This window comes from Dendrobates tinctorius, unplaced genomic scaffold, assembly GCF_039654945.1.
Source record: "Dendrobates tinctorius isolate UK_male_01 unplaced genomic scaffold, ASM3965494v1 ptg000199l, whole genome shotgun sequence".
Taxonomy (NCBI): domain Eukaryota; kingdom Metazoa; phylum Chordata; class Amphibia; order Anura; family Dendrobatidae; genus Dendrobates; species Dendrobates tinctorius.
Genome location: NW_027361866.1, coordinates 3,061,424 through 3,088,918, shown reverse-complemented (window position 1 = coordinate 3,088,918; position 27,495 = coordinate 3,061,424). Strand labels below are relative to the sequence as shown.

The following is a 27,495-nucleotide window of genomic DNA, read 5'->3' as shown; positions in this document are numbered from 1 at the left end:
ATACCATTGATCCGAATTTACTTCATAAGAAAATGGTAGCTCTTGGAGTCCCTCTCAACTTATGCTTGTGGATTTATAACTTCCTGACAGCCAGGATACAGAGTGTAAAAGTTGGACCATTCACTTCGGACACCTTGGTCACAAACATCGGGGCACCTCAGGGGTGTGTTTTGTCCCCGTTACTGTTTTCTCTCTATACGAATGATTGCATCTCTTCAGCAGACTCAGTAAAAATCTTGAAATTTGCCGATGATATGACACTGATTGGTCTCATCAGGGGAAATGCTGAAGACTTGTATCGGAGTGAGGTGGAAAGAATATGTGACTGGTGTAAAGCCAATAATCTTGTACTCAACACTAAAAAAACTGCTGAGATGGTTGTGGAGTTTAGGAAAGATCAACATGAGATACTTCCAATCTACATCCAAGACGAAGTGGTTCTTAGGGTCACAGAGACCAAATTCCTTGGTGTTATCATCTCTCATGATCTTAAATGGGGGAAAAACGTGGATGCTGTTATAAGAAAAGCACAACAGAGGATGTTCTTCCTGCGTCAGCTGAAAAGATATGGTTTGTCTAAGAATCTGCTGATCTTATTCTTTAATGCTGTCATCAGATCTGTGATTTGTTCCTCTCTGATAGTCTGGTATGGGGGAGCCACTGCGCATGACAAACTCCGCTTACAAAGGACTTTCAGAACAGCAGAGAGAATTATAGGCTCCCCCCTGCCTAAAATCCAGGATCTTTATGATAAGAGTATTCGATCCCACGCATTGAAAATTTCATCCGATCCCTCTCACCCGGGACACTCCTCATTCCAACTACTCCCTTCAGGACGTCGCTTCAGAGTCCCCAAATGCAGTACCAACCGCCATATGAACAGCTTCTATCCACTCTCTGTTCAACAATTAAATCGTCATGTGTAGACTATATACTGTATCTGTCTTGTTAGATGTTACTTGTTGTATCTGTTGTTATATATTATGTTGCCTCTTTGCCACAAAGAATTCCTTGTATATATGTAATATGTACTTGGCGATAATAAATTTGATTGATTGATTGATTGATAAGGAATTCCCAATAATTTAAAAGAAGAAGCAAAAAGGAATATATAAGGAATTCCCAATAATTTAAAACAACAAGCACAATATATATATATATAAGGAATTTCCAATAATGTAAAACAACAAGCAAAAAGGAATATATAAGGAATTCAATCAATTTTTGCAAGAACTCTACAAATATGGTCCTAACATGACATTTAAGTCACAGTTTTATCATGGAGATATTTCACTACATAGCTCATATATGAATTGTTCAAAATGCTCTATGACTTCTATGGGGGTTGAAAAACAATAAGAAATTGTGTTTCTTTGATTTAATTTAAACGGTACTTCCTTTAGTCTGGATTTTAAAGGCAAAAAGTAAAACATGACCTAGTCTAAAACTTGCAGATACTTCCCGAGGGTGTGCTGTCAGCGATTTTTGTTTCCCATAAATTTAAGAATCAGATTAGTTAAGACTGGCGATTTGTATGCTATTCTTAATGAGAAGCATGCAGCAATAAGATGCACCAAATTTATTAAGAGATGCACGCTACTTAATGAATTCAGTACATATTATGAGTGGCAGGGACTGGAGTAACATTTGTAGCACAAAAAACACCCCATTTCTGCCAAACTACACCCCAACTTTGCCCATTTTAGCAGACCTGCCCAAAGCTAGCATGTAATAACAAAAGTCACACAAGTTTTGCACAACCAAGCAATGTGAAAACATTTTTGTGACTTTTTAAAGGGTGTCACTTTGATGAATTGGCTCCTTTGTTTCCCATAGAAACTGGTCTTTTTTTCAGAGTCTTCTCTGGGGTGTGTGTTGTGAAATCCCTTTCTGGGCTCCCTCTGATGGTTACTGGAGGTAGTGGAGCTGGTCAGATTGCCAGAGGCTTGCCCCCTAATAATGATAATGATGATTGGAGATCTGAGGTTTCTGACTGGATTATTTAAGATAGCTGACTTCCTTCAATCCCTGCTGGTGATTTTCTTCCTGTGCCTTCTGAGGTTTGATGTCTCCTGCTCAGTTCCTGCATGGTTCAGCTAAGTGGTTCATTTGCTAATATTTTTGCATTTGATCTGGTTTTGTCTATCTCTGCTTTGTGCGGGTCAGCTTCCTCCTGCTGGGGCTGTGCTGGATCACCGCCCATATGTTACTGCTTGTGTCAGTTTTTTCTGTCCCCTGTTATATTGGTCTCTTTTTGCTTTGCTTTCAGTATATACCAGAGTGCTGATATAGTGGGGGTGAAGTTGTGTGACTTCAGTGTTTTTTGCTCATCAGACATGTTGGATTTTTCAGGGTTTTTTGTGTGATTGCAGACAGTGTCTTTCCTTTCCTGTCCTGTCTAGTCAGTTTGGGCCCCATCATTTGCTCAGTCTTTTTTTCTGCCTTCATTTGTGTTTTCATCTTGCCTCACCGACAATATATGTTTGTGGGCTATCTATTCCTTTGGGGTCTGCTCAGGGGCAGTTTAGATTTCACCTTTCTTGTTCTCCGGCTGTGTTGAGGCATCTAAGACATCGTAGGTATGCTCCACGGCTACTGCTAGTTGTGTGGATAGGATCAGGGGTCTGCAATCCGCTTAGTTACCAACCTCTCTGGTTTTCTGGTGGCTTAGCCTGGTCCTGCTATCTTCCTCGGTGACCCATTCATAACAGAATCACCAGCCTTACTGTAGACTCTAGTGTACTCTAAAGAAGGAAAGAATTAAAAAAAAAAAGTGTCAGATTTTTTTTTTAATATTTTTTCCTCTTTTTTTCTGGGTCTATAGGAGGATATTTTTTGTCTAAATGGAGACAAAGCAATTGTCTGATCATGATGAGCAGCTCGCTGCTGAAGTGTGGGGGATTTCTGCCTATCTCACTCAGTCATCTGCTGTTGAACCAAAAATCCCTACTCCTGATGTGTTTTCTGGGGTTCGGTCTAAATTTTTGAATTTTAAGAATAATTGTAAACTATTTTTTTATTTGAAACCTAACTCATCGGGGAGCTCTGTGAAGCAGGTTAAAATTCTCATTTCCCTGCTGCGCAGCCATCCCCAGGATTGGGCCTTTTCTTTGACACCAGGAGATCCTATTCTGGCTAATGCGGACGTGTTTTTTCAAGCCCTGGGGTTGTTGTATGATGAGCCTAATGCTATTGCTCAAGCTGAGAAAACCTTATTGGCATTGAACCAGGGTCAGGATTCTGCAGAGTTATATTGTCAAAAATTCGGAAAGTGGGCGGTCTTTACTAAATGAAATGACGATGTCCTAGCAGCTCTGTTTTGGAAGGGTTTGGCAGAAACCGTAAAAGATATTATGCTGGGATTTCCTGTCCCTCTGGTCTTGACGACTCTATGTCATTGGCCATTCATATTGATCGGCGTTTACGAGAGGTGTTGCCGCCTTTCGAACGAACCCATGCAATGTGATAGGGTTTTGTCTAGGGTGCAACGTCAGGAGTTTAGAAGGCATAATAAGTTGTGTTTTTTCTGTGGAGACACCTCTCATGCTATTTCTGTCTGCCCTAAATGAAAAAAGTGTTTTTGCATTTACGGTGGGCAGTGTACAGCCTAAGTTCCTTTTGGCGATTACCTTGATCTGCTCCTTGCCTACATTTTCCGCTAAGGCTTTTGTTGATTGAGGAGCAGCTTTGAATCTGATGGATTTTGACTTTGCCAAATGTTGTGGTTTTCCCATGATACCCCTGCGGACTCCTATCCCTTTGAGGGGTATTGATGCTACTCCTTTGGCGGAGAATAAACCCCAGTTTTGGACCCAGGTGGTAATGCAGGTCACCCCGGACCACCAAGAGAATTGTAAATTTTTGGTGTTGCACAATTTGCATGATACTATTGTTCTGGGTTTTCCTTGGTTGCAAACTCATAATCCTGTTTTGGACTGGAAATCTATGTCTGTGGTGAGTTGGGGTTGTCAATGTGTTCTTAGTGACACTCCTGTTTTCTCCACCTCTCCCCAGTCTCATGATATTCCTGATTATTTGGCTGATTTTTCTGATGAATTTAGTGAGAGTAAGTCTGTGTCTTTGCCTCCTCATAGGAATTATGACTGTGCAATTGAGTTAATGCCCGGGTGTAAATTTCCCAAGGGTCGGCTTTTCAACTTATCGGTACCTGAACATGATGCTATGCGATCTTATATCAAGGAGTCGTTGGAGAAGGGTCATATTAGACCATACTCTTCACCTTTAAGTGCTGGGTTTTTTTTGTGGCCATGAAAGATGGCTCATTAAGGCCATGTATTGACTATTGTTCCCTTAACAAAATCACTGTTAAATATCAGTACCCGATACCTCTGATTTCTGATTTATTTTCCAGAGTTAAAAGTGCCTGTTGGTTTACCAAACTTGACCTCAGGGGGGCGTATAATCTTATTCGCATCAAGCACGGGAATGAATGGAAGATGACATTTAATACCCCGGAGCGACATTTTGAGTACCTGGGGATGCCTTTTGGGCTCACTAATGCCCCTTCTGTCTTCCAATCTTTTATGAACGATATTTTCCAGGACTTTGTGGATAAGTTTTTGATCATTTATCTGGATGATATTTTGATCTTTTCCAGTGATTAGGATTCTCATGTGGAACATGTCCGGACTGTGTTCCGGATTTTGAGGGAAAATTCTCTGCATGTTAAGGGATCGAAGTGTCTCTTTGGTGCACAGAGGATTTCATTTTTGGGATTCATTTTGTCCCCGTCTGCTATTGAAATGGACCTGGCCAAGGCACAGGCCATTTTTGCTTGGGTTCAGCCCACTTCTTAGAAGGCTCTCCAGAAGTTTTTGGGTTTTGCTAATTTCTACCGTAAAATTATAAGTAATTTTTCTGTTATTGTTAAACCACTGACTGATTTGACCAAAAAGGGCGCTGATGTGGTGACTTGGTCTCCGGAGGCTGTCTCGGCATTTCAGGAGCTTAAGCGGAGATTCACTTCTGCTCCGGTTCTATGGCAACCTGATGTCTCACTCCCATTTTAGGTGGAGGTAGATGCTTCTGAGATTGGTGCAGGAGCCGTTTTGTCCCAAAGAGATCAGGGGACTTCTAAGATGAATCCCTGTGCCTTCTTTTCGCGAAAATTTTCCCCATCTGAACGTAACTATGACGTGGGGAATCGGGAATTGTTGGCCATGAAATGGGCATTTGAAGAGTGGAGACATTGGTTGGAGTGAGCTAGACATCAAGTTGTGGTCCTCACCGACCACAAGAATTTGATTTATCTTGAATCAGCCAAACGCTTGAATCCTAGACAGGCTAGGTGGGCCTTGTTTTTCACGCGTTTTAATTTTGGAGTCTCTTTTCTTCCGGGCACTAAGAATGTTAAGGCGAACACCCTTTCTAGGAGTTTTTTTGCAGATTCTCTTGATGTGACCAAGCCTACTACCATTCTAAATGAGAGTGTAGTGCTTTCTGCTATCTCAACCAATTTGAGATGTGCCATGGATGAATTTCAGGAGGACAAACCTGAACGTTGCCCTATGGGAAAATTGTATGTCCCTGACCAGTGGAGGAAAAGAGTAATGTCTGAAATTCATTGCTCTGCGTTGGCTGGTCATCCAGGTATTTTTGGTACCAGAGATTTGGTGAGTCGGTCTTTTTGGTGGCCTGCCTTATCTCGTGATGTCAGGAATTTTGTGCAGTCCTGTGGGACTTGATCTCGGTCCAACCCCTGGTTCTCATTCTAGTGCTTTGTTGATGCCCCTGCCGACACCCAGGAGGCCATGGACCCATATCTCAATGGATTTTATTTCTGATCTTCCTGTCTCTCAGAGAATGACTATTATCTGGGTGATCTGTGATAGATTTTCTGAGATGGTCCATCTTGTACCCCTCCCAAAGTTGCCATCGTCTTCTGAGTTGGTGCCCTTGTTTTTACAACAGGTGGTTTGTTTGCACGGGATTCCTGAAAACATTGTGTCGGACAGAGGAGTCAAGTTTGTTTCCAGATTTTGTAGAGCATTTTGTTCCAAACTGGGAATTCAGTTATCTTTCTCCTTTGCATTTCATCCTCAGACCAATGGGCAGACTGAGAGAACAAACCAGACTTTGGAATCCTATTTGAGATGTTTCATATCTGCTGATCAGGATGACTGGGTCTCATTTTTGCCCTTGGCCAAATTCGCGCTAAACAATAGGGCTAGTTCTGCCACTTTGATGTCGCCTTTTTTCTGTAACTTTGGGTTTCATCCTCGATTTTCTTCAGGGCAGGTGGAATCTTCGGCTTGCCGTATTGTGGATTCCATGGTAGAGAGAATGCAGCAGATTTGGGACCAAGTAGTGGATAAGTTGTCGCACTCTCAGGAAAAGGCCCAGCGGTTTTCCAACTAGCATAGGACCATTGGTCCCCAGTTTAAAGTGGGTGATATGGTTTGGTTTTCTTCAAAAAATATTCCTATGAAGGTTGTGTCTCCAAAATTGAAGCCAAGATTCATTGGACCTTATAAGATTTTGGAAATCCTTAACCCCGTTTCTTTTCGTTTGGCTCTTCCAGTTACGTTTAAGATTCATAATGTTTTTCATAAATCTTTGTTGAGGTTTGTGGAACCAGTAGTTCCCATGGCAGTGCCTCCTGACCCTGTATTGGTTAAAGGTAATTTGGAGCATGAGGTAGAGAAGATATTGGATTCTCGTTTGGCTAGATGGAGACTCCAGTGTTTGGTCAAGTGGAAGGGTTATGGCCAGGAGGATAATTCTTGGGTCTCTGCTTCTGACATTCATACCGAGAGATTGGTTCATGCTTTTCACTGGGCCCAACCGGACTGGTGGCATGGATGAGGGTTCGGTGACCCCTCCTCATGGGGGTACTGTTTGAAATTCCCTTTCTGGGCTCCCTCTGGAGGTTACTGGAGGAAGTGGAGCTGGTCATATTGACAGAGGCTTGCCACCTGATAATGATGATGACGATTGGAGAGCTGGGGTTTCTGACTGGATTATTTAAGACAGCTTACTTCCTTCAATCCCTGCTGGTGATTTTCTTCCTGTGCCTTCTGAGGTCTGATGTCTCCTGCTCAGTTCCTGCATGGTTCAGCTAAGTGGTTCATTTGCTAATCTTTTTGCATTTGATCTGGTTTTGTCTATCTCTGCTTTGTGCGGGTCAGCTTGCTCCTGCTGGGGCTGTGCTGGATCACCGCCCATATGTTACTGCTTGTGTCAGTTTGTTCTGTCCTCTGTTATATTGGTCTCTTTTTGCTTTGCTTTCAGTATATACCAGAGTGCTGATATAGTGGGGGCAAAGTCATGTGACTTCAGTGTTTTTTGAGCATCAGACGTGTTGGATTTTTCAGGGGTTTTTCCGTGATTGCAGACAGTGTCTTTCCTTTCCTGTCCTGTCTAGTCAATTTGGGCCCCATCATTTGCTCAGTATATTTTTCTGCCTGCGTTTGTGTTTTCATCTTGTCTCACCGACAATATACAGTATGTTTGGGGGCTGTCTATTCCTTTGGGTTCTCCTCCGGGGCAGTTAAGATTTCACCTTTCTTGCTTTAGGCTAGTTAGCTCTCCGGCTGTGCAGAGGCGTCTAGGGCATCGTAGGTATGCTCCATGGCTACTGCTAGTTGTGTGGATAGGATCAGGGGTCTGAAATCCGCTTAGTTACCAACCTCTCTGGTTTTCTGGTGGCTTATCCTGGTTCTGCTATCCTCCTCGGTGACCCACTCATAACAGGTGTGCCCTTTTCACCCCATCCTGCCAGATGCTGTCAATCACATATCAGCATTGTCTGAAGCCACTAGATCTATTGTCAATCTGTGATTGACACTCCCTGGGCGGGGGTGAAAGCACACACCTCCAGAGAAGACTGAAAATGCGAGACTGCCAAGTTGTGATTGACAGCATCTGGGAGGGGTGAAAGTGAAGACTCTGAAGAAACACCCAGTTAAACTGCAAAGCAAAGATTTCACATATTGCGCTCTCAAACCAACAAATGTGAATATCTCTGCAATGGGGTGACGCAATACATAACAAAAAAAGAGAGGCAGAATCAGTGGAGCTTAGGAATTTTTACAAAGTAATTAAATTAATTATTTTGAGCAAGTAACAATTTAATTTACACTTTACAACAAGAATCACCTAAATATAGACATTTTTTAAGTCTAAATGGCATCAATTCATAAACTATTACTCAACTTAAGGTGTAATAATTGGCAACAAATCGGAAATATTTTCAGGAAAAATACAGAAATGTCATTGTGCATCTATTTATTGGTTAAACCCTGGGAGAAAAGTAGTGATTTCCTTAAAGGGAAACTTGGAGATGTTCACATGATTGATAAAAGCTGTGCTACTTTCATAAACATACATCTGGCAGCAAAACACTTTTTTTTTTACATTGAGTCCCATTATTTCAAGATCATTATAAAACTGGTGAGGAAGATTTCAATGCTTAGCCTCCTAAGACAGAGAATGGCCCAAAGGCAGGAGAAGGCTGGGAGAGTGATTAATCACATGTAGTCAGATGTCTGCAAAATGCACAGCTGGGAAATCAAAGCAAAATGTCCCAGTATATGAACCAAAAGCTGAACACGGGAAGTCATCCGAGCACAAACACTAAAATGTTATGTATACAGTCTACACAGATACAAAATCTCCATCCAACATAACTTTTCACATAAATCATTCCCAATAACTATCAATAAAACTGCTTATAACACTGCTTTCAGTGGTCATCAACTCTACTGCCTCTTTTTCATCTGTGTAAGCTATTAATGAATGGAGTTTGTGCATAAAAAATAGTAATCATCTTTTTATGTATGTGTTTTTCTTCATCACTCTGAGTTGAAAAGAACCTCTTGGCAAGGAAGTCATAATGATTTCCTAAGAACAAGAGTACACTAGGTTATGCATAAGATATTCAGTCTTTATTTGATAAGGCAAGAAAAATAGATACCGTCCAATGTTTCGACCTATAGTGGGGAAAAAAGTATTTAGTCAGCCACCAATTGTGCAAGTATCAGACAAGGTAATTTTCTGGATTTGATTTCTCATTTTGACTCTCATAGTTTCGGTCTACCTATGATATCAGTTACAGGCCTCTCTCATCTTTTTAAGTGGGAGAACTAGCACAGTTGGTGGCTGACTAAATACTTTTTTTCCCCATTGTATATAAAGGGCTTTTTCAAGGACAACTGTGGAGAATAAAAGTCAGACTAGCTGGTGCCAGAGGTGTTCCATTAGTGAGTGGCACCATCTAGTCCAGCTCTTAACTTCAACAGATGTCCTGGAAACTATGTATAGGTCAAAATGTTGGATGATAGCTGTGCTTTTTGTTGACAAATCAAATAAACATGGAATAGCTCAAGCTTATCTCAATATGCTCTTCTGTTCCTGTGCTGAGGTTCTATAATCAAGTTTTTGACCATGGTATTAAAGATGGCAGCCTTATATAGTGGTGTGTTCCTCCACACTATATAAGGCTGCCATCTTTATTACTCTGTCTACTTGATAAAGACCTTCACTGGTCGAAACGATGTATTATGGTGGAATAAAGCTTTTTCATCTTTTTTCACCTGGATTGGATGCTGTTCCCATTCTTTTTCTTTTTCTGATTACTGTGCTTTTCCAAGCGGGTTCCTTGGACTGAGAACGTGTGTCTATACATAGTGAGTAGAGATGAGCGACTTTCCCTTTTTTCGGGTCGAGTCGGGTTCGGACCACCCGACTTTCGCAAAAGTCGAGTCGAATGCATTCGGCCAATTATTGTGAAAAGTCGAAGGCCGACTGAAACACGAAACCCAATGCAAGTCAATGGGGAAGAAAAGTCGGCAGTGAGTGGAGGACAGGAACACACCTACAGTGCCCATTTTAATGCCAAAAACATCAATTCTTATTACTTAAGCTTGTCAACCTTAATTTACTTTATAATAATAGTTAGGCATTGAAAACTGGAGGTTATTTGGCTAAAGTTGTGGGGGGGTAGGGCTGGCTCCAGATTTTCGTGGGCCCAGGGCCAAAGAGTGTCACTGGGCTCCTTTAACACATGCCACAATTCATGATCCTCTGATACGGCAGAGAAATAGCGGTATAGTACAAACAAAAATACTTCACTTCTTACATCACATGACTGATATCCATTTTAAATTCTCCAATAGCTCCAAAAACAGACAGTATATTACTCCATACAGTATTATGGCCACCGCATAGTGCGCCATACAGAGTAATGAGGCCCATTTATTTCTCCATACAGAATCATTGGTCCCATATAATGTTCGATACAGTATATGATGAGCTCCACATAATGCTACAGTATATGTTGGTCCCCATGGATGAAGCTCCACTGTGTTATGGGCCCAAATAATGCTCCATATATAATGGGCCCCATTTCTAATGCTCCAGTGTATAATGGGCCCTGTAAATGCTCCTCCAGTGTCTGATGTCCCCCATTTGGAAAGCTCCAGCATATGATGGGTCTCACGGATGATGCTCTAGTGTACGATTGGTCCAAATAATGCTCCATATATAATCTACCCCATTTACAATGCTCCAGTATATGATGGGCCCCATGGATGATGCTCCAGTGTCTTATGGGCCCAAATAATGCTCCATATATAATGGGCACCATTTTTAATGCTCTGGTGTATAATGGGCCCTGTAAATGCTGCTCCAGTGTCTGATGTCCACCTTTGGAATGCTCCAGTGTATGGTGGGCCCCATATATCATTCTCCAGAGTATAGTGCTCCCCAAAAATTGCTCCCAACCTTTAAAACAATTAAATAAGTCTCCTTGCTAGGGAATCCCTGTACTCTGAACTCCTCGTCATCCCCATCTTCCATCTCTCTGCACTTGGACTGTTTAGGCAGAGGGTATACACATGATGTCATCGTCACGGCGGTGGAGAAGGGAGAGGTAAGTATTTCAACTTTGCAAGTGCTGTGATCCTGAGCAAGCAGGGGGGCCCACTTGTTGGCGATGGCACTGGCACAGGGCCCCTCAGTACGGCGGTGTGTCTGATGGCGGGTGGAGGGCCCTCCCACCGGCAGAGACACTTTTGCATACTATGAGGGGCCCTGTGCCAGTGCCGTCACCCATGAGTATGCCCCCCACCTGCTCAAGGAACCTGCACTTTCATCTGCACCTTCCTCTTTGTCACCGTGTAAGGTGGTATAGTTTGCTGGAAGGGGAACCTGAGTTTCATCAGGGTCAGATTCTGGCTGTGTAGAGTGTGAGGGGAATGTAGTGGTCTGGGTCAATGGACCAGCAGAATCATCTAGCAGTGGCTGGGCATCAGTGCACTTGTGGCGCCCCCAGGAGTACGGTTGCCACAGTGGCATTACCTTCCTCCTAGGGAGTGTGATGTCATGCTTGGGAGCAACGAAGGATCTCTCTAGCAGTTAAACCAACACACAACACAGTTCCCACTCCAGGCCAGCAGGGAGAGCTCTGAACCAGACTGCTGAGGAGCTGCTCTCTGTGGTCGGGAGGAGGGAAGTTAGGGCAGTCTGTGAAGGGAAGGGGAAGTGTGTGGATGTGAGAAGGGGAGCTGGAGGATGAGCAGAGTTAAGGCTCACTCCTAGCTGGAGCGCATGGTCTGGATTCCGGTCTCCGGGTTTGTAGGGACACTGGATGGTCCTGCAGCAGAAAATGGAGGAAGTAGCAGCTGTAAATGCTCTGTTCCCAACTAAGGCTCGGAGGCCCCAGCAGCGACGTGTGTGAGCCAGAAGGAAAAGGTTATGGCTGCCTGCCATATGAGAAAGTTCCAAAAGAGAGTCAACAGGGAGATCTTCAGTGAACTCAGTACTGCGAGTACCTCAGATAAGCGCTAGAACGGAGGCCACACTACCTATCTGCAGAGAGAGAATTCCTAATTTGCTTCCAGGCTGACCAACTCCTTCTCCATCTGTACTCTGGGTCCTGGATGGCACTTACCAAGTACAGGTAAAGGAACTGCATGACTGTGTCTGTCATCTTTCTCCTGTGCCTGGCGCACGGCTCTGCTACATCCTTCACTGCACACCATCTACCAACTCTTTTATCTGCCCTGCGACTACGGCCCTACCTGTGCAGGGCTTCTACATCTTAGCTGCACCACAATATCTGTCCCAGAGAAGTGACACTGCATCCCTCTGAGACACCGGCCCAGTATCGATTAACCCCACTGCTATGGCTGGCGACCCACACTACATGTCAGATTCATCTTGGACTGGGGAATTCGCGATTTGACTTGATAACCCAGGCATGGTATGTGAGAAAGAGCTACATGGACTAATGTGAAGTGTGCCCTGCTGCATCATTCACTTTTGGTGGGTGTGAAGGACACAAGGAAAGGGGTTCTTCCTGACCAGGAGCCAGCACTTGACGACTCAGTGCTTGCATTTTTTGAAACTTCAGAAGAGGAGGGCATATTAGCTGGAGTCTGTTTAGGCAATGTAAGCCAAAACCAGTTCCTGATGCTCCGGCTTTAAAAGCAGTTAACCTACTCCCAGAAAAGGTAGCCTTCCAGGCCTTCCAGAGCCAGACCATGATGCAGGCTCAACACCTCCTGCCTTAGCTGCTATTGTGCTTTTGTCACTACCAGCAGATGCACCACCACCATCAGTGCCAGCTTGCCCTTCCACGCCCACGTCCGCAGCCTCTTCCACCATACTTGCAAATTTTGGAGAAAATGTACCAAAAATAACATCAGATTTATGGTACTGTATCAGAAGCTTACACCTGTATACAGTCAAAGGATAATTGTAAATCTCCGTATGCATTTCATGAGTCACACAGAGATGCTCACAGGCTCAGTATGGATTAGACAAGAATATAAAAAGTAGAAAAAGGGTATAGTATCATCACATAGCAGGTATATATAGTATATTTTAAACATTCTAAATCTCCGTATATATTTCAGAAGGCAGACACAGACGCTGTTGTGAGTTCATTCTCAGGTTCACCAGTTGTGAGTTCCCCTTCTGGACTCCCTCTGGTGGTGATGGGAGGTGGTGCGGCTGGTTTGATCGGTGGAGATCTGCCACCTGAGAATGAGGATGACAATTGGATCTCAGGATTCTCAGATTGGATTTAAGACAGCCGACGCCCTATTCAGTAGCTGGTGATTCCTTCTGGCTTGTCAGCTCTTGGTTTTCAGCTCTGTTCCAGTCATCTAAAGATAAGTTTTTCTGCTAATGTTCACACTTGATTTTGTTGGTATATTCAGTTTTTTGTGTGGTCTGTCAGCCCCAGCTGGGGGCTGAGCTGAATTTCCACTCTTATTTATCAGTATTTTGCCAATTGGTTTTTGTCCCTTACTAGTTCGGTCTCTTTTTGCTCTGTCTCAGAATATTTCAGACAGCTGATATAGTAGGAGAAGTCTAGTGACTCCAGGGTTAATTTGGCTATCAGAAGTGTTGGACATTATTTTTGTAGGGTTTTTTGCAGGTTGCAGACAGTGTCTTCCCTTTCCTTTCCTGTCTAGTTAGTTTGGGCCCCATCATTTGCTCAGCCTATTTTCCTGCCTGTGTTTGTGCCTTCATCTTGTTTCACCGTCAATACATGTGTGGGGGCTATCTATTCCTTTGGGGTCTGCTCTGGGGCAGTTAGTTTTCCCTTTTCTTGCTTTAGGCTTATGCAGTCCTCCGGCCGTGACGAGGCATCTAGGTTCATCGTAGGCACGCTCCACGGCTACTGCTAGTTGTGTGGTAAGATCAGGGATCTGCAATCTGCATAGTTACCAACTACTCTGGTTTCCTGTGGCTTAGCTTGTTTTGCTTTTTTCTCCTCGGTGACCCATTCATAACAGAATCACCAGCCATACCGCAGATTCTAGGGTACTAAAAAGCAGGAAAGAATTGTAAAAATAAAAAAAAAATAAAAAGTGTCAGAATTTTTTTTCATATGTATATTTTTTCCTCTTTTTCTTTGGGACCATAGGAGGATTTTTTTTAATGGAGATTAAGCAATTGTCTGATCGCGTTGAGCAGCTCACTGCTGAAGTGTGGGGAATTTCCGCCTATCTCGCTCATTCACATGCTGCTGAACCAAGGATCCCTACTCCTGATGTGTTTTTTGGGGATCGGTCTAAATTTTTGAATTTTAAGAATAATTGTAAATTTCTTGCCTTGAAGCCTAATTCATCGGGGAGCTCTGCGCAGCAGGTTAAAATTGTCATCTCCTTGCTGCGCGGCGATCCCCAGGATTGGGCGTTTTCTTTGACACCTGAAGATCCTATTCTGACTAATGTGGATGCATTTTTTCAAGCCTTGGGCTTGTTGTATGATGAACCTAATGCTATTGATCAAGCTGAGAAAGCCCTATTGGCATTGAACCAGGGTCAGGATTCTGCAGAGTGATACTGTCAAAAATTCCGAAAGTGGGCGGTCCTTACTACCTGGAATGATGTTGCCTTGGCAGCTCTTTTTCGGAAGGGTTTGTCAGAAACCGTAAAAGATACTATGGTGGGATTTCCTGTTCCCTCTGGTCTTGACGATTCTATGTCATTAGCCATTCAAATTGATCGGCGTTTACGTGAACGCCAAACTACACGAGAGGAGTTGCCATCTTTTGGACAAATGTCTGAACCTATGCAATGTGATAGAGTTTTGTCTAGGGCGCAACGTCAGGAGTTTAGAAGGCGTAATAAGCTGTGTTTTTTCTGTGGAGACGTCTCTCATATTATTTCTGTCTGCCCAAAATGAGAGAAACATTTTGCACACACATTTGCTGTGGGCAGTATACAATTTAACTTTCTTTTGGCAATTATTCTGATCTGCTCCTTATCCACATTTTCCACGAAGGCTTTTGTGGATTCAGGAGCAGCGTTGAATCTGAGGGATTTAGACTTTGCTAAACGTTGTCGTTTTTCCATGACGCCTCTGCGGACGCCTATTCCTTTGAGGGGTATTGATGCTACTCCTTTGGCGGAGAATAAACCTCAGTTTTGGACCTAGGTGACGATGCGGGTTGCCCCTGACCACCAAGAAAATTGTAAATTTTTGGTGCTGAATAATCTGCATGATACTATTGTTCTGGGTTTTCCTTGGTTGCATACTCATAATCCAGCTTTGGATTGGAAATCTGGGTCTGTGGTGAGCTGGGTTTGTCAGTGTGTTCTTAGGGACGCTCCTGTTTTCTCCACCTCTCCTCAGTCTCATGATATTCCTGATTATCTAGCTGATTTTTCTGATGTATTTAGTGAGAGCAAGTCTACGTCTTTGCCTCCTCATAGGAGTTATAACTGTGCAATTGAGTTGATGCCTGGGTGTAAATTTTCCAAGGGTCGGCTTTTCAACTTATCAGTACCCGAACATGATGCTATGCGATCCTATATTAAGGAGTCATTGGAGAAGGGTCATATTAGACCATCCTCGTCACCTTTAGGTGCTGGTTTTTTTTTTGTGGCCAAGAAAGATGGTTCATTAAGACCGTGTACTGATTATCATTCCCTTAACAAGATGACGGTTAAGTAACAGTACCCATTACCTCTGATGTCTGATTTATTCTCCAGAGTTAAGAGTGCCTGCTGGTTTACTAAGCTTGACCTCAAGGGGGCGTATAATCTTACGCTGACCCTTGGGAAATTTACACCCAGGCATCAACTCAATTGCACAGTCATAACTCCTATGAGGAGGCAAAGACGCAGACTTGCTCTCACCAAAAGCCTTCGTGGAAAATGTGGATAAGGAGCAGATCAGTGTAATTGCCAAAAGAAACTTAGGTTGTATACTGCCCACAGCAAATGTGTGTGCAAAACGTTTCTCTCGTTTTGGGCAGACAGAAATAATATGAGAGACGTCTCCACAGAAAAAACACAGCTTATTACGCCTTCTAAACTCCTGACGTTGCACCCTAGACAAAACGCTATCACATTGCATAGGTTCAGACATTTGTCCAAAAGGTGGCAACTCCTCTTGTGTAGTTTTGCGTTCACGTAAACGCCGATCAATTTGAATGGCTAATGACATAGAATCGTCAAGACCAGAGGGAACAGGAAATACCACCATAGTATCTTTTACGGTTTCTGACAAACCCTTCCGAAATAGAGCTGCCAAGGCACCATCATTCCAGGTAGTAAGGACAGCCCACTTTCGGAATTTTTGACAGTATAACTCTGCAGAATCCTGACCCTGGTTCAATGCCAATAGGGCTTTCTCAGCTTGATCAATAGCATTAGGTTCATCATACAACAACCCCAAGGCTTGAAAAAATGCATCCTGTTGTGAGTTCATTTTCCCCTTCACTGTTGATGTCTGATGAACTCCCTCTTCTGGTGAAGAGAGGTAGTGAAATTGATTGGGTTGAGAAGAACCAGTCATCTGAACAGGTGGAGCCTGATTGGACACCCGTAATCAATGAGTGGATATAAGGCAGCCGACGCCCTACAGGGGTGCTGGTGATCCTTTCTGCTCTGAGCTCTTGCAACCAGTTAGTCCTGTCTACTGAAAGCTAAGTTTTTGCTCTCTTATCTTTCCATGAGATTTTGTCTGTTTGCTTCGTGTTTTGTGTTCAACCTGCCTTTGTTGGGACGGGCTGAGCTCCATTTTTGTCTCTGATCAGTTTATCTCTTTGCTCTGTTTTCAGAATATACCTGAGTGCTGATATAGTGATTTTGAAGTCTAGCGACTTCAGGGCCTTTTTTCCTATCAGACGGTTGGGACATTTTTGGTAGGGTTTTTTGCGGATTGCAGCCAACATCTTTTCTGTCCTTTCCTATTTAGTTAGTTGGGCCCCATCGTTTGCTCAACCTTTCTTTCTGTCTGTGTTTGTGTTTTCATCTGCTTTTCACCGACAATACATGTTGGGGGCTGTCTATTGCTTTGGGGTCTGCTCTGGAGCAGTTTAGATTTCCCCTTTCTTTAGGCTTATTTAGTTCTCCGGCTGTGAATCAGGGGTCTAGGGCACCGTAGGAACCCCCACGGCTACTGTTAGTTGTGGTGAATAGGATCAGGGGTCTGCAATCCAATAGCTACCAACCTCTCCGGTTTTCTGGATTTAGCTTGTATTTTTGTTTTTTCCTCCTTCGGTGACTCATTCATAACAGAATCACCAGCCATACCGCAGATTCTAGGGTACTCAATAGCAGGAAAGAATTGTAAAAAAAAAAAAAAAAGAAGGGAAAGAAAAAAAAGTGTCAGAATTTTTTTTTTGTGTATATTTTTTCCTCTATGTCTTTGAGGCCATAGGGGGAATTTTTTCTTCTCAATGGAGATGAAGCAATTGTCTGATCGTGTGGAGCAGCTCACTGCTGAAGTGCGGGGAATTTCCGCCTATCTTGCTCATTCACATGTTGCTGAGCCAAAGATCCCTACTCCTGATGTGTTTTTTGGGGATCGGTCTAAATTTTTGAACTTTAAGAATAATTGTAAATTATTTTTCGCTTTAAAGCCTAACTCATCAGGGAGCTCCGCACAGCAGGTTAAAATTGTCATCTCCTTGCTGCGCGGCGATCCTCAGGATTGGGCGTTTTCCTTGAAACCTGATGATCCTATTCTAACTAATGTGAACGCATTTTTTCAAGCCTTGGGGCTGTTGTACGATGAACCTAATGCTATTGATCAGGCTGAAAAGGCCCTGTTGGCATTGAGCCAGGGTCAGGATTCTGCAGAGTTGTACTGTCAAAAATTCTGAAAGTGGGCGGTCCTTACTACCTGGAATGATGGTGCCTTGGCAGCTCTCTTTCGGAAGGGTTTGTCAGAAACCGTAAAGATACTATGGTGGGATTTCCTGTTCCCTCTGGTCTTGACGATTCTATGTCATTAGCCATTCAAGTTGATAGGCGTTTACGTGAACGCAAAACTGCACGAGAGGTGTTGCCACCTGTTGAACAAATGTCTGAACCTATGCAATGTGATAGAGTTTTGTCTAGGGCGCAACGTCAGGAGTTCAGAAGGCGTAATAAGCTGTGTTTTTTCTGTGAAGATGCCTCGCATATTATTTCTGTCTGCCCTAAACGAGAAACATTTTGCACACACATTTGCTGTGGGTGGTGTTCAACCTAAGTTTCTTCTGGCAATTACTCTGATCTGCTCCCTGTCCACATTTTCCGCTAAGGCTTTTGTGGATTCAGGAGCAGCTCTGAACCTGATGGACTTGGATTTTGCTAAACGTTGTGGATTTCCTATGACACCTCTGCGGACACCTATCCCTTTGAGGGGTATTGATGCTACTCCTTTGGCGAAGAATAAACCTCAGCTTTGGACCCAGGTGGTAATGCGGGTCGCCCCAGACCATCAAGAAAATTGCAGATTTTTGGTGTTGCATAATCTGCATGATACCATTGTTCTGGGGTTTCCCTGGTTGCAAATCCATAATCCAGTTTTGGATTGGAAATCTGTGTCTGTGGTGAGTTGGGGTTGTTGGTGTGCCCTTAGTGGCGCTCCTGTTTTCTCCACCTCTCCCCAGTCGTATGATGTTCCTGACTATTTGGCTGATTTTTATGATGTATTTAGTGAGAATGAGTCTGCGTCTTTGCCTCCTCATAGGAGTTATGACTGTGCAATTGAGCTGAGTCCTGCGTGTAAATTTCCCAAGGGTCGACTTTTCAATTTATCTGTACCCGAGCACGAGGCTATGCGATCCTATATTAAGGAGTCGTTGGAGAAGGAAGGGTCATATTAGACCATCCTCTTCACCCTTAGGTGCTGTTTTTTTTTCGTGGCCAAGAAGGATGGTTCACTAAGGCCTTGTATTGACTATCGTTCCCTCAACAAAATTACTGTTAAATATCAGTATCCATTACCCCTGATTTCTGATCTATTCTCTAGAGTTAAAGGTGCTTGCTGGTTTACCAAGCTTGACCTCAGGGGGGCGTATAATCTTATTCGCATTAAGCATGGGGATGAATGGAAGACAGCGTTTAATACTCCAAAGGGACATTTTGAGTACCTGGTGATGCCTTTTGGGCTCACTAATGCCCCTTCTGTCTTCCAGTGCTTCATGAATGATATTTTCCGAGACTTTGCAGATAAATTTTTGATCATCTATCTGGATGATATTTTGATCTTTTCCAAGGATTGGGACTCTCATGTGGAACATGTTCAGACTGTGTTCTGTATTTTGAGGGAGAATTCCCTGTATGTCAAGGGATCGAAATGCCTTTTTGGTGTACAGAGGATTTCATTTTTGGGATTTATTTTGTCTCCGTCAACTATTGAAATGGACCCGGCCAAGGTACAGGCCATTTATGATTGGGTTCAGCCCACTTCTTTGAAGGCCCTCCAGAAGTTTTTGAGTTTTGCCAATTTTTAACGTAAATTTATAGCTAATTTTTCTGGTATTGCCAAACCATTGACTGATTTGACTAAGAAAGGTGCTGATGTGCTGAATTGGTCTCCGGAGGCTGTTTCTTCCTTTCAGGAGTTGAAGCGAAGTTTCACTTCTGCTCCGGTTTTGCGGCAACCTGATGTCTCACTCCCGTTTCAGGTAGAGGTGGACGCTTCTGAGATTGGTGCAGGAGCTGTTTTGTCCCAAAAAGATCCGGTAACATCTAAAATGAATCCCTGTGCTTTCTTTTCCCGAAAGTTCTCCCCATCTGAATGTAACTATGATGTGGGGAATCGGGAACTGTTAGCCATGAAATGGGCATTTGAGGAGTGGAGACATTGGTTGGAGGGAGCTAGACATCAAGTTGTGGTCCTTACTGACCACAAGAATTTGATTTACCTGGAGTCGGCCAAACGCTTGAATCCTAGACAGGCTAGGTGGGCCTTGTTTTTCACACGTTTTGATTTTGTGGTCTCTTTTCTTCCAGGCACTAAGAATGTCAAGGCAGACGCCCTCTCTAGGAGTTTCTTTGCTGATTCTCCTGTTGTGACCAAGCCTGCTACCATCTTAGGTGAGGGGGTAGTTCTTTCTGTCATCTTGCCCGATTTGAGATGTGCTCTGGAAGAGTTTCAGGAGGACAAACCTGAGCGTTGTCCCATTGGAAAATTGTATGTTCCTGACCAGTGGAGGAAGAGAGTGATGTCTGAAGTTCATTGCTCTGCATTGGCTGGTCATCTAGTTATTTTTGGTACTAGAGATTTGGTGAGTTGGTCTTTTTGGTGGCCCGCCTTGTCTCGTGATGTCAGGAGTTTTGTGCAGTCCTGTGGGACTTGCTCCCGGTCTAAACCTTGTTCTCGCTCTAGTGGGCTGCTGATGCCTTTGCCGGTACCCAGGAGGCCATGGACCCATATTTCAATGGATTTTATCTCTGATATGCCTGTCTCTCAGAGAATGACTGTTATTTGGGTGATTTGTGATAGATTCTCTAAGATGGTCCATCTTCTACCGCTCCCTAAGTTGCCATCTTCCTCAGAGTAGGTGCCCTTGTTTTTGCAACAGTTGGTTCGCTTGCACGGGATTCCTGAGAAAATTGTATCTGACAGAGGAGTTCAGTTTATTTCTAGATTTTGGAGGACTTTCTGTTCCAAGCTGGGAATTCAGTTGTCCTTCTCCTCTGCGTTTCACCCTCAGACCAATGGGCAGACGGAGAGAACAAACCAGACTTTGGAGTCGTATTTGAGATGTTTTATTTCTGCTGATCAGGATGATTGGGTTTCATTTTTGCCCTTGGCCGAATTTGCTTTAAATAATAGAGCTAGTTCTGCCACTTTGATGTCACCTTTTTTTTGTAACTTTGGGTTTCATCCTCGATTCTCTTCAGGGCAGGTGGAGTCTTCTGCCTGCCCACGTGTTGACACTGTGGTGGAGAGAATGCACCAGATCTGGGACCAAGTGGTGGATAGGTTGTCTCTCTCCCAGGAAAAGGCCCAGCGGTTTTCCAACCGTCATAGGACCATTGGTCCCCAGTTTAAGGTGGGTGATATGGTTTGGTTGTCATCTAAGAATATCTCTATGAAGGTGGCTTCTCCAAAGTTTAAACCTAGATTTATTGGACCTTACAAGATTTTGGAGATTCTTAATCCTGTCTCTTTTCGATTGGCTCTTCCTGTTACATTTAAGATCCATAACGTGTTTCATAAGTCTCTGTTAAAGAGTTTTGCTGAGCCAGTAGTTCCTGTGGTGGCACCTCCTGACCCTATATTGGTGGAAGGTAATGTGGAATATGAGGTTGAGAAGATACTGGATTCTCGCCTGGCTAGATGGAGACTCCAGTATTTGGTTAAATGGAAGGGTTATGGCAAGGAGGATAATTCTTGGGTCCCTGCATCCGATATTCATGCCGAAAGATTGGTTCGTGCTTTTCATCAGGCCCATCCTGATCGTCCTGGTGGCGTGGATGAGGGTTCGGTGACCCCTCCTCAAGGGGGAGGTACTGTTGTGAGTTCATTTTCCCCTTCACCGTTGATGTCTGATGAACTCCCTCTGCTGGTGAAGAGAGGTAGTGAAATTAATTGGGTTGAGAAGAACCTGTCATCTGAACAGGTGGAGCCTGATTGGACACCCGTAATCAATGAGTGGATATAAGGCAACCGACGCCCTACAGGGGTGCTGGTGATCCTTTCTGCTCTGAGCTCTTGCAACCAGTTAGTCCTGTCTACTGAAAGCTAAGTTTTTGCTCTCTTATCTTTCCATGAGATTTTGTCTGTTTGATTCGTGTTTTGTGTACAGCCTGCCTTTGCTGGGACGGGCTGAGCTCCATTTTTGTCTCTGATCAGTTTATCTCTTTGCTCTGTTTTCAGAATATACCTGAGTGCTGATATAGTGATTTTGAAGTCTAGCGACTTCAGGGCCTTTTTTCCTATCAGACGGTTGGGACATTTTTGGTAGGGTTTTTTGCGGATTGCAGCCAGCATCTTTTCTTTCCTTTCCTATTTAGTTAGTTTGTGTTTTCATCTGCTTTTCACCGACAATACATGTTGGGGGCTGTCTATTGCTTTGGGGTCTGCTCTGGGGCAGTTTAGATTTCCCCTTTCTTTCTTTAGGCTTATTTAGTTCTCCGGCTGTGAACGAGGGGTCTAGGGCACAGTAGGAACCCCCCCACGGCTACTGTTAGTTGTGGTGAATAGGATCAGGGGTCTGCAATCCGATAGCTACCAACCTCTCCGGTTTTCTGGACTTAGCTTGTATTTTTGTTTTTTCCTCCTTCGGTGACTCATTCATAACAGCATCCACATTAGTCAGAATAGGATCTTCAGGTGTGAAAGAAAACGCCTAATCCTGGGGATCGCCGCGCAGCAAAGAGATGACAAATTTAACCTGCTGCGCAGAGCTCCCCGATGAATAAGGCTTCAAGGCAAGAAATAATTTATAAATATTCTTAAAATTCAAAAATTTAGACCGATCCCCAAAAAACACATCAGGAGTAGGGATCTTTGGTTCAGCAACATGTGAATGAGCGAGATAGGCGGAAATTCCCCGCACTTCAGCAGTGAGCTGCTCCACATGATCAGACAATTGCTTAATCTCTATTTTAAAAAAAATATCCTCCTACGGCCCCAGAGAAAAAGAGGAAAAATATACATATAAAAAAAAAAAAAATTTGACACTTTTTTTTTTTTTTTACAATTCTTTCCTGCTTTTGAGTACCCTAGAATCTGCGGTATGGCTGGTGATTCTGTTATGAATGGGGCAGCATGGAGAAAAAAGCAAACAAGCTAAGCCACAGAAAACTAGAGTGGTTGGTAACTATGCAGATTGCAGATCCCTGATCTTACCACACAACTAGCAGTAGCCGTGGAGCGTGCCTACGATGAACCTAGACGCCTCGTCACGGCCGGAGGACTACATAAGTCTAAAGCAAGAAAAGGGAAAATTAACTGCCCCAGAGCAGACCCTAAAGGAATAGATAGCCCCCACACATGTATTGACAGTGAAACAAGATGAAGGCACAAACACAGGCAGGAAAATAGGCTGAGCAAATGATGGGGCCCAAACTAACTAGACAGGAAAGGAAAGGGAAGACACTATCTGCAACCTGTAAAAAACCCTAATTTTTAGGAGGCTGAACTATTATCTCAGGCCCACTATAGATTACACCTCAATTTAACAGGCTGAAAGTGGCTGGTGTTTGACAAGGTACAAGGTGTTTATAGTATTGGGGAGAATTAAAATCTCCCTAGAGATTTTAGGAGGCTGAACAATTATCTCAGGCCCACTGTAGATTACACCTCAATTTAACAGGCTGAAATTGGCTGGTGTTTGACAAGGTACAAGGTGTATATAGTATTGGGGAGAATTTGAATCTGCCTAGAGATTTTAGGAGGCTGAACAATTGTCTCAGGCCCACTATAGAATACACCTCAATTTAACAGGCTGAAAAAGGCTGGTGTATGACAAGGTACAAGGTGTATATAGTATTGGGGAGAATGTGAATCTCCCTAGAGATTTTAGGAGGCTGAAATATTATCTCAGGCCCACTATACATTACACCTCAATTTAACAGGCTGAAATAGGCTGGTGTATGACAAGGTACAAGGTGTTTATAGTATTGGGGAGAATTTGAATCTCCCTAGAGATTTTTGGAGGCTGAACTATTATCTCAGGCCCACTATAGATCACACCTCAATTTAACAGGCTGAAATTGGCTGGTGTATGACAAGGTGCAAGGTGTATATAGTATTGGGGAGAATTTGAATCTCCCTAGAGATTTTAGGAGGCTGAACTATTATCTCAGGTCCACTATAGATCACACCTCAATTTAACAGGCTGAAATTGGCTCGTGTATGACAAGGTACAAGGTGTATATAGTATTGGGGAGAATTTGAATCTCCCTAGAGATTTTAGGAGGCTGACAATGATGCTCTCAGTCCAAGTATGGCAGCAGGCAGCCTAATAAGCAGGACTGCTGCACAGAAAAGTGTGGGAAAAATGAACGCTTGGTAACTGTGCAGAAAAGAGGAAGAAAAGTATTTTTGCTTTTAAAAAAGCAGTTTGCACAGCAGTGTGCAAACAGCAATGCAGCTATTAGGGAGCCTTATAAGGCAGCCTAATAACCAAAAGAGCTGATGCACACAAATATATCCTCCCCTGTCACTGCACACAAACTGTTGTGCTGTACAGTGAAAATCGCTACCAGCAGAAGCAGTTTTTTTTTCCCTTCACTTAAACACTCTCCCTATTCAGAACGAGCAGCAGCACCTCTCCCTATGCTAAAATCGGCAGAAGTAAGATGGCGGTCAGCATGCACGCCCTTTTATAGCCCCTGTGACGCCACACAAAGCAAGCCAATCACTTGCATGTCCTTCTCAAAGATGGTGGTGACCGCTGCCCATGTCATCGCGTTGCCCACAGTGTGCATCCTCCATCATTGGCTGAAAAAAGGCGCTGGAAGCATCATTTGAAACACAACTTTGGCGCTCTTGTCACAGGCCTCATGGCCGACCTCACGCTATGGTTGGATTTCGTTTCATGAAACCCGACTTTAGCGAAAGTCGGCGACTTATGAATTTGACCGACCCATTTCACTCAACTCTAATAGTGAGTGCTGTCAGCTTTTCCATTTTCATGCTTGGAAAATACCAAACAGCTGTCTAAAGACACCAGTGACAAAATTGTAGACCTGCACAAGGCTGGGATGAACTACAGGACAATAGTCAAGTAGCTTGGTGAGAAGACAACAACTATTGTCACAATTATTAGAAAATGGAAGCAACACAAGAAGACTGTCCATCTTCCTTGGTCTGGGGTTCCATGCAGGATCTCGCCTCGTAGAGTAATAATAATTCAGAGAAAGCCAAGAATCAGCCTAGAACTACACAGCAGGACCTGGTAAATTACCTGAATGGAGTTTGGACCACCGTCTCAAACATTACTGTTAGTAACAAACAAACGCCGTCATGGATAAATATTCTGCAGGGCACACAAGATTCCCCTGCTCGCGCCAGCACATGTCCAGATCCGTTTGAAGTTTGCCAATGACAATTTGGATGATCCAGAGGAGGCAAAGGAGAAGATAAAGACGAGATGAGATCAAAATAGAACTTTTTGGTGTCAACTCCACTCACCATATTTGGAAGAATAAGGATGAGTACAAACACAAGAAGACCATCCCAATCATGTAGCATGGTGGGGAAGCATCATACTTTCATGGTGCTTTTCTACAAAGGGGACAGGATGACTGATTCGTATGTAAGGGAGGATGGATCGGGTCATGTATCACAAAATTTTGGCCAACAACTTCCTTCCCTCAGTATGAGCATTGAAGATGGTCATGGCTGGGTCTTCCAGCATAACAATGACCAAAAACTCACAGCCAAAGCAACTAAACAGTGGCTCAGTATGAAGCATTTCAAGGTCCTGGAGTGGCCTAGCCAGTCGCCAGATCTGAACCCAAAAGAATATATTTGGAGGGAGCTGAAACTCAATGCTGTCCAGTGACACCCCAAAACATGAAAGATCTGTAAAAGATCTGTATGGAGAAGTGGGTCAAAATCTCTGTTGCAATGTGTGTAGAATTACAGGAAACGTCTGACCTCTGTAATTGTAATTGCAAAAGAAGGTTTCTGTATTAAATATTAAGTTCTGTTTCTCTATTTTATCAAATACTTATTTATTTGCAATTTAATTATGTAAAAATCATAAAATGTGATTTTCTGGATTTTTTTTAAGATTCTGTCTCTCACAGTTGAAGTGTACCTAAGGTAGAAATTTCAGGCTTCTCCATTCTTTGAAGGTGGTAAAACTTGAAAAATCGTGAGTTTATCAAATACTTATTTTCCCCACTGTATATGGGGAATTCCATATCATTTTTTGTATTGACTCATAGTTTTGGCAACCAAAACTGTGCATTGTGAATCTGGCCCAATACCTAGAACTTGCTGATACGATGGAGTCAGTGCTGCTGATTGATTGTTCCAAACTGTGCTCTCTCCAGTTCTACTAACAGAGGCAGCCTTGCCTCTACAGCATCAAGAAGCACAGGGGCACAAAAGCTGGCATGATCTAGTGACCCTGGCAGATTCTGAGCTGCACATATAAGCTCTATAGAAAAGAGCTTGTAAGCAAGCAACCAGCCAACTTTGATAAATTACAGATGTGGCTGTAGCCTAGGTAATGAGCAGGACACTATAGAATTAAAAATCCCTCTGTTCATGAGAACGGAGAGAATTTTGATGAGTAGTAAGCTACAAAGCTGTTTGTTTTTCTGAGCATTTTGTATTTTTTTCCCCAGATTGTGTTACAGTGTAATTACAGTAGAAAATTCTGACCATACGCTACTACTTTAACTTCAACTGTGTCATAAGATAAAGATGTGGCAGAGATAAAGAACATCTTACCGGCTGGCATTTTCTGGAAAGGGGTAATGATGTTTCAGTGGTGTCTTGGGGCAACATCCAGCTGTCTACATGCTGGAACCTTCGGTTTAGATGACGGGCCAGTTTCTCATCTGGGGTCAACATCAAAGTTCTTATGTCATCCATCTAGGGCCACACGAGAAACAAGATTGATTAAAGGGATGACGACTGGTATTGTGAGATTGACAATGCAAGAATCTTAAGATTAAATTAAGTGAAAAATTCACTGTTCACAACCGCTAAGGAATTGGTCAGGATGCAATAAAATAACAACTACAGGGTCTTTTGAAGCTAATGTTACACTAAGGTATTAAACGAAAGGACAAAGTGACAATGCTGTAACATGTTGTGTCCAGATCAATTGACAATGACATGTTGCACTATGTAATATTTCCAGGAGGGACCATCAAGCATAAATCTGATGCTAATACTGATACATGGAGGATGGTCATTTTTAATATGAAATTCACATCAAACTAATCGCACTGACATCATTTATGCTAGAATACAGAGGAGATCATGAAATTTAACTTTACTTGTATTTTTCTTATAGTTTAAAGTGAAACTCCACTTGACATTAACTTAAATATGATTTTACGGTACTGAATTAACAAGAGCTTTAAATAAACCCCGACCAATGGGATAGTAAAATCCATTGCAAGTATTGTCATTACAGCAATCTGCATGTTCTTATAATAGTCAGCCGTAGACATTAATGAATCTTTTGAGATTGGAATTCACCAGCTTTGACACATTTTTCCCTAAAATTTGATTCACAGTGTATTGTTTCACTGCAAATTACAAAAATGTGCAAAGCCTTCAATTGTTTTGAAAAAAAAAACCGTGGAAAACTGAGATCTTCTATGACTGCATTCAACGCTTTTTCAAGATTTTAAATGCCAACACAGATTTTTGGCCAAGTGAACTCACCATATTAACAGATGGTAACTGATACTATCTAGCAGCTCGTTAATAACACACTGCATTGACAGAATTTACACTTTTTTTGCATTTAATAAAACGGTCAAAAAATTATCCCTTTTAGTCTTTTGTGATTAATTAGACCGTTTAGTCTCTGCCTGTAGGTCCATGAGAATGACTTTAATTTTCTTCTCAGGCCGTATTAAGAATTTACTTGTCGTTGCCAAACCTAATTTGACATTTTCTAAATAATGCATGCATGTTTGTCAATTTCTTTGCCTACCATGGTGTTTAGACCACGGGAAACATAAACTCAGCTTCCTCGCTTAACCCATTGGTGTATCAAGCAGGCTCAGGAGCTGAGCCTGCTTCACACAGGACAGATGTCTGTTACATAGCTGGAAATTCCCTTTCAGAGCAGCAATCAGCACTACT

The 27,495-nt window shown here is 43.0% G+C and overlaps 1 protein-coding gene across 9 annotated transcripts in view; it reads right to left on the bottom strand.

Annotated features, from left to right (window-relative positions):
* Positions 1-27,495, bottom strand: part of LOC141056737 (uncharacterized) — a 347,515-nt gene that overhangs the window by 122,858 nt on the left and 197,162 nt on the right. For all 9 annotated transcript variants that reach the window (XM_073553185.1, XM_073553184.1, XM_073553183.1 and 6 more), the window contains one exon: positions 26,122-26,265. In XM_073553185.1, coding sequence (XP_073409286.1) covers positions 26,122-26,265 — 144 coding nt within the window. The remainder of the gene's footprint in view (positions 1-26,121; positions 26,266-27,495) is intronic.